The following is a 12,432-nucleotide window of genomic DNA, read 5'->3' on the forward strand; positions in this document are numbered from 1 at the left end:
ACTAGAATAGGACTCGCCAAAAGTGTGCACTAATGCATTTTATAACTACTACGAACATTATGAATGTGTAAGTCCAATTTAATTTTTCTCACTTTTGGCTGGTATTCAGTTTGTTAACCGGGGTATGTCTAATGAAACTACTTATTTGGTAAAAATAGACAATGGAGTCCACTACTTAAAATAAAATGTCTAATGTGCATCTTATTCTATTTTCTTTTTAGGATCTTATTCGTTATTTTGGTGGTCTTCCAGTAATTGGAAACATGCTTTCAGATCCAGTTCCAGAAATCAAGGAACAGGCCTTAAATGCTCTTAACAACTTGAGTATGAACATGCGCAATCAGGAACAGTTAAAGGTAAGCAGCATTATAAGATTTGCATGGTTTAAGATTGTATTTAATTATTGTTGCCCTTGAGAATTCTCCCAGGGCCCACACCGACCCCAGTACTTTGCTCTCCCTTGAGGTGCTCAGATGTACATATCGAGACATGACCACCAGAGAAGCACATAGGCAATTGTTGGCAACACAACACTGCCTTTATGATGCTGGCAACAAGGAAGGCAAGTTGCTGGCCTAGCTCAGTAGGCGAGAGGTGGTATCCTGCTGGAAACAAGATATAGAGGACGAGACTGGCGGCAATTGCCAAATTGAAGTTGAGAAAAACGCCGGGACCTAATGGCCTCCCGGCTGAGTTCTTTAAACGGTAATTTGGCCTCCTGGGCCCCACATGCTCAATCCCTTAAAGGAATTGCGCGATCGAAGTGCGCTGCCACCAGACCTCCAATGAGCAACGATCGTTGTGAACCACAAACAGGGTAAGCCGAAAGCCAAATGTAGTTCCTATCACTTTATATCTTTACTGAACATCGAGGTGAAGGTGTTGGCTATGGTTCTTGCCACACCACTCTTAAGGGCCATCTGGATTTATGGTGGCCCAGTCAACGTCCGGTGCCTACGCGCTTAGATGTCGACAGTGGCCCTGAGAACAGCTCCCCATGCCTTTTTGGCACTGGACACAGAAAAAGGCATTCAGTGCCATTCATTGGCCCCTTCTCCATCAGACGCTCGTTCAATTTGGTTTCGGCCCCCATTTTCAGCAGTGCATCACCTTGCTTAAACAAACCCCTCAGTGGCAGTCCGGGTAAATGGGGGTTCTCTCCTCGGTCTTTCCCATACAGTGTGCCACGCGTCAGGGCTGTCTCCTGTAATCCCTGTTGTTCGCCCTTACGATTGAGCCGCTTGCGGCAATGACACGCTTTTATCAGGGCATCCGAGGATTTAAACTCTTTGAGATGGACAGTACAGAAGAGAAAATCTCGTTGTACGCTGATGACATCCTATTGTATGTCACCGAACCAGCGACTACCATACCACTGACTGATCCCCTCTGTCTTTGAGTCCTACGGGGACCATTTGTGTTATAATATCAATTGGAATAAATCAGTACTCTGTCATCCCTTTACCCCACTGGATCCTACGTATCTCCCTTGAGAGCTGCAGGCCAGACTCTGTGACGCATCACAGAGCGACGTGTTTTGCGAGGAATTTGGAAGAGTGAATACAGCCTTTGGAGCTGAGGTGGAGTGGTAATGCAGGCTCCCACTCACGTTGATGGGTAGAGCAGCTATTTTTAAAATGATTACGCTCCTGAAGCTCCTCTGCGCTAGGCACAACACCTACTACCTGCTCCCCGGGACAGTATTCTCTGAGTTAGACAGTGTCATCCGCTCCCTGTTGCAGTGCTTCAAACATCCAAGGATAGCCCTTACTACTCTTCAGCGCAGTCCATACAATGGGGGTATTGCACTTCAATATGTTCGGTCCTATTATTAGACAGCACACTTAGTGGTGGTAAATGACTGTCTCTTCGCGCCCCAGGACCACTCCACCAGGGTAGACAATTTACTGACTGCTTCTGTCTCCACTACCTCTATGGGGGTAAAGGAGTGCGCCATCTACTGCTGGCGATGCAGGTGGCAGTAGAGACTTGGGGGAGGCCACTGGGCATATGGGCTGGGCAGACAAGTTGACGAGAGAGACACCACTTTGACGGGGAGAGGTGTGGCTGAAGGAGATTAGGAAACTTCAAGGATTTGGTACCTGGGACCTGTTGGTGATCTCCAAGGTTGGTGACTCCCTCGAGGAGGATGAGTTGATACAGTTTGCGTCTCTCTGGCAAACCTCTATGTACTCCAACTAATTCCTGAAATACATTCAGTTGCGCCATGCATGAAGAGCGGAGAATATAGAGCTACAGGACCTACCTGAGTTTTCTCCACTTGATATGTGACTCCTACAAGAGGAGTTGTCCTCTAAAGCCATATCTGCTATTTATAAAACTTTAAACAACCATGTGCCGGATCAGTTTTTTTTAAATTTATTTATTATTTTATGTAAACAACATATAACATAAAATAAAATGCCACCTTGGTCCTTACAGTAATGAATCATTCAGCTACTTTGATCTATCTTCGGCTCTCCAAGCTTCCCACGTCTCAGTAACTCTTTTTAATCAGGCCGGGGAAGCCAAAAAACATTGCCGAATTTCCATATAATAGGATGCCCCAGCCGGAATGGTCCATCGGTCATCAAGTCCAAAGTCAGGACCAAACAGATGTGGCAGATAACAAAAAAAATTAAAAGAAGACAAAAACTTCAAAAAATAAAAGAGCGAGAAGGCCGGGAGGAGCAATCACAGTTCTCAGCAACCATTCTGTACAACCTTATCCCATTGTAGAGTGAATAGCACTCATCACCTCAGCATACCCATCCGCAGCAGGTTCTTTAGACAGACGCAGATTCAAGATAAGATCTAAGCGGTGCCCAGATGTCACGTGGCCTGGAGCCAACCGGAGTCAGTTCCCAGTAATTTGTTAATTCCTGGCAAAAAGCGGCATCCCGCAGCCAATCTGATATTTGAGGAGACCGGGCCCGGCCCCAACAGATTGCCACCCTGCGCTTAGCTAGCAATAGCATCATGCCAACCAGACGCCGCACTGAAGCCTGCACCTTAGTCACTCCTCCCAGCAGTGCCATCAAGGGAGATGGAGGAATCTCCAGCCCAATCATCTCAGAAAGTACACAAAAGACCCTTCCCCAATAGGCACATACTGCCGGACAGGTCCACGCCAAGTGCATAAAATCAGCAGCAGGAGCACAGGTATCATCCGTTCGCAGCCCCATAGCACATAGACTTCTGGGGGTGTAGTACAGACGGTGTAAAAACTTGAAATGTATAAGACGTAATCTATAGTTCGGTGACAGCTCCTTCATATGCGTACAACACATCCTCCAAACATCTTCTGCGATGTCCTCCCCCACACCTTCCGCCCATTTCATCCTTACAGATAGCCCCGTCCCCTCTCCCTGCCCCTGAGTGCTGCTATACAGCTTAGTGATCAGCCTCTCAGGCGTCAGCACACTCCACAACACCTCCAACGCGCGGCAAGAAGTTGGGGTCGCAGGTGTAGCGGGCACGCAGCATAGCGCATATCCTTAACACGTAGAACCGGTGTAGAGCAGTGGCCGGTCTATTCCCTAGGATCTCCTCCGGGGACATCAGCCTGTCATCAACAAACCAATCATCGAGGGTTATCAAATCAAAATCTCGTAAAAAGCTCCGCAACCGCGAGTCCTGAAACATCACCTCATCTCCCGCCGCCACCACTTGCATAGACGGTGCAAACAGCACATCTATCCCTGAACGCTTCAACAAATCCGACCAGGCCCGGACCGTGGAGGCCACTGTGTCAATGCCCCGAGGGCGAGCCCTGTCCAGACTGCCCAGCACTCGCCCGAGCCCATCCGGCCACACCGCATCGCTCTCGGGGGCCAGGTGTGGCAGATAGCGAATCGGGTTGATCCAGTAATAGGCAAACTGAGCCTGCGCGCAGAGATAATAGAGCTCCAGATCAGGGGCCGCAAGACCACCCAGCTCAAATGGCAGCACCAGTGTTTTCCAAGCTATGCGAGGCTGACTACCTGCCCATACCAATCGGATCAGCGCGGAACGAATGCGCCGCAAAAAAACAGCTGTAAGCACCAGCGGGAGGTTGAGAAACAGATACAAAAACTTGGGCAGCACAAGCATCTTAGCCACCGCAATCCGTCCAGTCAAGGACAATGGCAAGGAGCGCCACGCCGTGACTCTATCGTCCAGCCAGGCCATGGCCCTACCATAGTTGGCAAGCCAGAGCGTGTCTACATCACAGCTCAACCAAATGCCCAGATATTTGACAGGGTCGTCCGCCCACACAATAGGGTAGCAGGACTGACACTCCGCCGTTCCAGACGTCAGAGTCAACACAACCGACTTAGACCAATTTATCGTCACTCCAGATATGTCGCCAAACCGGACGATTTCATCCAGCAGCACATCAAGGTTTCGCACGGGATCTCGTACATACAGCGCCACATCATCAGCGTACATAGAGATCAGAATCGCTCTCTGGCGGAACGGCAGCCCCCGCTCACTGTGGTGCTGTCTCATAAATGCTGCCAGCGGCTCCATCGCAATCGCAAAAAGCAATGGTGACAGGGGGCAGCCCTGCCTAGTTCCACGCGCCACCTGGAACGGGTCTGACACGCATCCATTCACCCTCAAGCGAGCCACTGGCTGTGAATATAGCAAACGTAACCAATTCACAAAGCGACTACTCATCCCCACTCTCTCCAGAAGCGCAATCAGATATTGCCACACCAATGAATCGAACGCCTTAGTAGAGTCTAAAAACACCGCCACAGCCCTATCATCGACGGGGAATGAGCCAGCGACAGCAAAGAATGTACGCAAGTTTTGTGCAGTGGACCGCCCCGGTATGAACCCCGACTGATCCGGATGACCAGTTTCGTCATAAGAGGCCGCAGTCGCTCCGCGATCTTTTTGGCTAATATCCTATTATCGATATTAATCATCGACAGGGGCCGGTACTAATCGCAGCTAGTTGCAGCCTTCCCAGGCTTGAGAATCTTAACAATGAGCGCCTCGCGCAAAGATACCGGGAGCACTCCATTCCGCAATGCCTCATCATAAACCTCCAGTAGATAGGGCGCCAAAATGTCTGCAAACTCTTTGTAAAATGCCGAAGTCAATCCATCCAGCCCAGGGGCCTTGTCTCCAGGGAGGCTCCGGATAGCAGCCTTCACCTCTTCTATAGTAAAAGGAGCATCAAAATACTTCCTGTGTACCCTGTCAAACCAGAGGAGGCTAATATCAGAGAAATATCCCCGAATCACCTCCATAGGCCCCGCCGAGGGAGCAGAATAAAGATCCTGGAAAAAGGTAGTAAAGACCTTCAGAACCTCGGACGTACCCGCCACTCGCTCCCCACTCGAATCGTCCATTTCAATCACATAGCCGCTAGCCCACGGCCTGCGAAATAGATTCGCCAAAGTGCGTCCGGCTCTATCACCCTCTCCATATCGCCTGGCCCGTGCAAATTTCCCCAAAAAATTTACTTCTCTCAAGGAAGCCTCTTCATACGCGGAGACCGCAGCCCTCAAAGCCGCTAATGTGGTTCCGGACCAGTCCAGAACCAGTCTAGCCTCCAGATCCGTAATCCGGCCTTCTAACTCAGTCAGCTCCCGACGTAACGCACGCAGCACGCCGTGTTGCTTAGAAATGCATATCCCGCGAACAACTACCATAAAGGCTTCCCACAACGTACCAGCCGAACTCACGTGCCCACATTTTGTTCAAAATAAAAATTTGATATCGCGGCGCAGTTCCTCACGGAACGACTCGTCTCTGAGTGCCCCAGGCGGCAGCCTCCACATATAGGCCTGAGCAGGTCCGCCGGGTATCTCCAGCTCCACACGCACCAGGGCGTGGTCAGACAACATGCGCGCCATGTGATCGACCGAGCCGGTCCATAAAGCCACATCTCGAGAACCCATCCAGCGGTCAAGACGCGACCAACTATTGTGCACATAGTTAACACAAGTGCCTTCCCGTCTAGCAGGGTGTTTCATCCGCCATAAATCTACCAGCGACGCATCGTCCATAATTGCAGATAAGACGCGAGCAGCAGCAGTACGAGCTGAGCTTTCCCTATCCAGAATGGGATCAAGGATCACATTGAAGTCTCCTCCCCAAAGCACAGTTCCTCCCCCCAGAGACTCGATCAGTCGCCAGACCTCGCTAAAGAACTCAGGGTCATCCGAATTAGGCCCGTACACCGACGCGAGGCGACACGGCCTATCCATCAGCACTCAGCTAAGCAGAACATACCGCCTCAATGGGTCAACAATCACCCTGCGAGTGCGCCACTGCAATCCCTTGCGTACCAGAATCGCCACGCCTCTAGCATAACTCGAATATACAGACCCGTGGCATTCCCCAATCCATCCCGCCTTTAAATAATGTAAGGTACTCTCCACCAGGTGTGTCTCCTGTAGCATGCATATATCTATATTCTGCCTCTTGACATATGCCGACATAAGGCGCACCTTCCGTCTATCATTCAAGCCACGCACATTCCATGTTAAGCAGCGAATCAGAGACTCTCATCTGTGTCATCTGTTCTCCTCAGCGGACATACAACACAATTCCATCACTCCTCCATCCCGGCCAATCTCCCAAAACCACAGAACACTGAAAGAAAAACCGAAAAGTACACAATGCAACAACCCCAAAGACCCACTCCCCCCCCCCACCCACACAGACCACCAAACGGGTCAATGACATATCCCTCCCCCCAAAAACCACAGTTACCCAAATATGCATGTAAAGGGGACTCATCCAGTGGGCGGAGACTAGCCGCCCAACCTGCCTAGTATCAGGCAGGGAGGGCAGGCGGGGGCCCAGCACAAAAGGAGTGTCTTCAGGACGAGCAGCACAAAAAGAAATGCATCTCACAACTAGTTACAGCGGCGTCACTTCTGCTGAAAAAACACAAAAAATCAGGAACGATCAGTCATTATCGCTCAGCGACTCTCGTTCCGCGACACTCCCAGCCTCCGGCATCGCCTCAGGCTTCCGAGGAAGAGACTTGGCATATCTTGCCGCCAGTTTCGGGTCCGTAAAAAACTGTAGAGACCCACCATGTTGCACCTTTAGTTTCACCGGGTATATGAGCGAGAACCTAGCAGCAGTTTGGGCCAGCGAGCGCTTCGTCGGCAAGAACGCCCTGCGTGCCGCCTGTACGCCAGGGGTGTAGTCTGGAAAAAAGTTCAATTCTGTGTTTTTATATATCACCGGGCGGCGCTCCCTGGCCAATCGCAGAATCGTGTCACGGTCTCGATAATTCAGAAGCCGAATAATGATTGGACGCGGGGAAGCTCCAGGCAGGGGCCGCGGCCCCAGCGATCTATGCGCCCTCTCCACTACCAGCAAACGGGACAGCTGGCCGGGGAACAGTTCAGAAAACATCTCCTCCACAAAATCCTCCATTCTGCCCATGTCCGTGGTCTCGGGGAGCCCCATTAACCTGAGGTTGTTCCGACGCGATCGGGCCTCCAAATCTTCGTTCTTTGCCCGGATGACCTCCAGCACCCTCTCCATGCGCAGCAATTGGTCACTCTCCCCTCGCTGCGTGTCTTCCAGGCCAGAGGTACGCGCTTCCAGCTGGTCAAGGCGGGTGTCGTGCTCGTCCACCGAGTCTTGATACGGTCAAGTTGCTCTGTCACGTGATCTAGCTTCCCATCTATTCCAGCAAGGCTGGTTTTAAGGTCCAGAAACATAGCCTTTACCGAACTATCTGAGTTCTCTTCATCCGTCGCAGGCCCCTCCGACTGGGATGCGGGTGCACCCCCTTTCCGTCGGCCCCTCTCAAAGGAGAGCTTGGCCTGTCTCTGCTCTGCCTTCCCCATCGCTCAGCCAGTGGGTCGTTGACAAGTACACTCCACTGATCCCCCCCCTGGGGGTCCAGGAGGGGAGGACAGATGTTCAATCCACCTTCACAAAGTCCACCCGGCTCCTGCTAAGTAGCTTTATTCAGCGTCAGCGGTGCTATGAATCTCGCCAATGTCTGGCGTCAAATAAGTCTCTGCGTCATCAGCACTAGTCCAGAGCACCGCTACACCAGTTCCCACTCCAGACTTTCCCTTCGCCACCTCTGGACCTCAGCCACGATCCCGCCACCTCCACTTGTTCGATCATCTTTGAGTGTGTCCCCTAGGCCACACCGACCATCTCACCTTCAGGCCACGCGGTCCAGGCCCTCAAGTCAAGGCCGCGTTCTCCAGACTCGGCAAGAGAGGCCTTCAATCGCGGAGGAGGAAGAGGAAGGAGGGGGTGGGAGGGCCTGCGGCTGGCACCACCGCCGATATGGCCTCCCCAGACCACCCCAATGATCACTGCCTCGGGCCAACCAGGTCTCCGGGGAAAAAAAAGCAGACCAGTCCCACTCAGCGCGGCAGCCGGGAGCACGCCGCTACCTTAAGAGGCCAGCTCGACCCCTCGCTCCGCACCGTTACTGCCGCCGCTGCATCGGGGGGAAGCCATCAACATCAGGCGACCCCACCCACCTTCTCATCACTCGGCCGGCTCCGTCCTGACCGGAGAATTTAGCAAACTGGGCCCTTGCCGGAGCAGAGCCTCACGGAGTGCCGGCCATCTTGCCGCTGGCTAGCTCCGCCTCCGTGCCGGATCAGTTAATCAAATTGAGGGAGAGCTGGGATCTGGAGGTGGGAGACCTTGAAGATGTCGACTGGGAGGTGGCTCTGATGCCCCTACGGGAAGTGGTGATAAAATTCCACCTATGCCTAATACAACTGCAAATCCTCCATACTACTATGATAGGGAACGGCTACACCGCATGGGTCAGACATCCTCCCCTAGCTGATGCCGATGTGGAGTGGTGAGAGGTTCCTACTTCCATACTCTCTGGAGTTGCCTGGTCATCCAGGACTACTGGATACGAGTGGTGGGGTAATTAACTCAGGTTGTAGGCGAGACCATTCCTTTTGACCGCATGTTCTACTGGGAGCACCAGGAGATGTTGATGTTCCTAGGGCTCCACTGTTGTTCTGCAACTTAGGGCTGATAGTGGCCAAATGTGTCATGGCTAGATACTGGGAGGCATGTGAGACCCCGACATTGTTGGAATGGAAGAAAGGCATGGACATGTACATGGCAGCCGAGAAGGTCACATACAAGATTGTGGGATGCCCACGCAAATTTCATTAGGTGTGTGGTGGTTGCTTGAGACACTAAGGTATCCCCCTTTCACAAGGGGCTGTGGCTGTATCCAGGATTTGAGGGTGACATTATAACCACAAGGGTGATATTCTTTTTCAGTTCTAAGCAGATGTTCTGTTCTTGTCCTTCTGTGTTTTCTAGGGGGGAGGTGTGGGTGTGTATGAGGGCTTCCCTTTGTTGTTTGATTAATTGTTGATATGTGGTGCATATTTGGAACCTAAACTAATGCATTGCAATGCCTGTGAAATGCCGTTAACACCAAAACCAATAAAGATATTTAAAAAAAAAGATTTATTTGTATAAAAGACAATTGTAGATGGAAACGCACTGTCGCTCTCAATTCAGTTAGTAGAGTGGAAAAGGAATGTAATATACGTCAGATTTTTATACAGCAAGACTGAGTTTATACTACTGATATATCCAAGGTTTTTATAATTTTTCAAAAAGGCTTCATTCATTAGAGACAATTATTAGGTTGTCGCATACCTGAAAACAAAAATTGTTCCACAGCACAATTGCCTGTTTTTATTCATTATTGAAGAAATGTAATTCCTTAACTGTTGGGTTTATGTAGTTGTCATTCATGATAATGATGCTCAAGGAAGGTGCTAGGAAGCTACGGTTGTGCTCATTCCAATCTCACATACGTATCGATTTTGCAGAGTTTGGGGTCCATTTGGGGTCCATTCCACTTATTGATAGTGGCCAACATTTCTGTAATCATTTTGTCTACTTTGTAATCTTTCTTGCCCTGCCTTCTTAAGAGTGAGCAAACATAATTTATTAAAGCAAGATTGTTTTATAGCAGTCTTTTTTAATATTCTCATCTCTCTGTGGTTCCTTACTAGCTGCTATTTCCTTGGATAAACAAAAATACTTTGTCAGTGGTCATAGGGTGTTTAAACCAGGGGTTGAGAATGGTGTGAATTTGGTTCAATTTTCAAGGCATTGGTTCACCTTCTGTGTGTAATACTCAACCTTGCACTGAACAAAGTAACTCGGAAATCTCATATTTTATTCTGTATTGTGATAATAGGCAAGCATGTAATTTATCCCCATTGATTGTCTTATCTCTTGAACCATGCTTGATCATAAAGTGTTCAGAAAGCTGGCGTATTCTGATATATGATATAGCCCATAGGAATTCTTTAAAACACATTTATTCTTGTATGGAAGTAATTGATGTCCTCGATTATTTGTCAGACACGTTTTTGTCAAATTCTTCTTTTTCTTTTTGCCCTCAGAAAATACTGATTTAAGTCACGATATCTTCAGAAGTTTGATTCAAAAGCCGCAATGCATTCTTTTTATTAACAGCTGACACATACTTTATGGGCTAACCTGCTTTCACAAGACTGCAATATGATCAAAATAATTAATGACTAAATCATAATACATGGCCTAAAAATCAAAAAGTCACTTCAGTTGTAGTAATAGCATAACAGTACCTTGAGATATATATTGGATTATCCAATCTATCAAAACAATCCTGCATGATTATCTAATTTACTACAGTAACCTCTAATTCACCTTAAATAATTTTGTTGTCCACCTACAGAGGTGCTTTCTGCTGATTTTAAATTACCAATTAGGTTTCTCACTGCTATCTACCCAGGTAATATACCTTTATTGAGTAAATGGTAATCGTTCAAAAACAAATTATATGAAATTATATTCACTCTTTCCCAGAATGTTCATGCATATTTCTTGGGGCACATTTTACTCTAAAGTGTTGGTTTATAGTGAAGCAATGGTTTGATAACTATCCCGATTTTGGATGATGAACTAGGAACTACATGTTAAAAAGAAAATTAATAAAATATATATGAAAAACCAAAGATTACAGGGAAGTTATACTTAGGAAATACATTTTAAAAAACAAAGAAATTCACTAAAAATACAATGGTTACAGGGATGTAGTAGTTAGGTTCAAAATTTACACACACAAAACCATAGACATTCAGCAGGTGTAGGTGGTTATCTCAAGTAGCTATGACTTGTGCCCCAAGGTAACTATAACTGCCCCCGGCATGCAGCCAGGCCCTGTGGCCAAACCCCCAAAGGTACCCAACCGTGGAGAGGGGCACACAGCACCCCCTACCCAGGCCTGCTTCGGCCCCAGGGACCTCATCCCCTGGGGCCTACCACATTTATTTAGGGGAGGAGGTACATAGCCCTCTCAGGGGGCCATATTTGGACCTGGGGACCCCCATCTCTCAGGGCATGGCCAGATTGTAAATGGGTAAGGGGGCATGCAGCCCCCTGGGCTGATTTCTAGACCTGGGGACCCCATGTCCCTGGGTCCGGCCATATAAAGGATAGGGAGGGGGGGCACACAGCCCCACTCCTCTGGACAATATTGGCCCAGGGGACCATATTTAATTATAATTAAAGTGGTAGGGGGCATGCATCCCCCCCCCCGGGCCAAAATAGGCCCTGGGGCCCCACCCCCCAGGGCCTAGCCATTATAGAGTAGGCGCCTTGGCATCCACCCAGAGCAACCACTAGAGGATTGCTATGGGCTTCAGAGGGAGCCCAAATTCTCCTGCAGCCCTAGCCGGCATTGCTGCTGCCCGCAGGGAGCAACAAAAACACGCTGCTCCTTGGGGATGAGAGCAATTTTTAATCTGTTTTCCTGCCCCCATGAAGTCCACTCCCAGTGGGCCCGTCCCCAGGGAGCGGACTTAGTGCTTGCTCTCACTTGGCAGGAGCTTTAAAATCCGCGGATCCTCTGCAGTTTCCCGACAAAACTGGGAAAAAACGTTTTTGGCCCCCAGTGGAGTCCTTTTGGGACTCCATCACAAGGCTTAAGGGGCAGGGTATTCCCTGCCCCCTTCTATTTTTATATATATATATATTTTTCCACTTTTTTCCTTTGGACTTAGACGAGTCCGAGTCCCACATTGGCCGCCACCATGTCCTGGTTGAAGTGGTGGCAGCCAATCAAACTTCATTTTGAGATCTGTTGGATCCGTGGACCCTCCACATCCACTAGATTTCTATAAATCTTGTTGCTTTATTAAAACAAACACTACCTAATGGATTTACACCAAATTACAATAAGCACTCTTCTTGGACTAAGATCTAGCTTTCTGGCAATTTCAGCGGTTCAGGCTATAGTGGTGTCCAAAATCACTAAGCTTTGCATGGGTAAAACTCATTTGGGAACCTCTAACCCCGGTTTTTCTCAGCCCCCACCTGACGAAACACCCCAAACCTTTCAAGACAACAGCTGAAGTGAGATGCAAACTAGTTTGTAAATTTTTGTGACGATTCATCAAACTGTGCAAA

At 49.1% G+C, this 12,432-nt stretch overlaps 1 protein-coding gene across 1 annotated transcript in view; it reads left to right on the forward strand.

Annotated features, from left to right (window-relative positions):
• The window catches only part of ARMC10 (armadillo repeat containing 10), a 167,318-nt gene that overhangs the window by 66,559 nt on the left and 88,327 nt on the right, over positions 1 to 12,432 (forward strand). The window contains exon 3 of the mRNA XM_069229687.1: positions 222 to 356. Within this exon, the coding sequence (XP_069085788.1) occupies positions 222 to 356 (135 nt within the window). The remainder of the gene's footprint in view (positions 1 to 221; positions 357 to 12,432) is intronic.

Source organism: Pleurodeles waltl, chromosome 4_1, assembly GCF_031143425.1.
Source record: "Pleurodeles waltl isolate 20211129_DDA chromosome 4_1, aPleWal1.hap1.20221129, whole genome shotgun sequence".
Lineage (NCBI taxonomy): Eukaryota > Metazoa > Chordata > Amphibia > Caudata > Salamandridae > Pleurodeles > Pleurodeles waltl.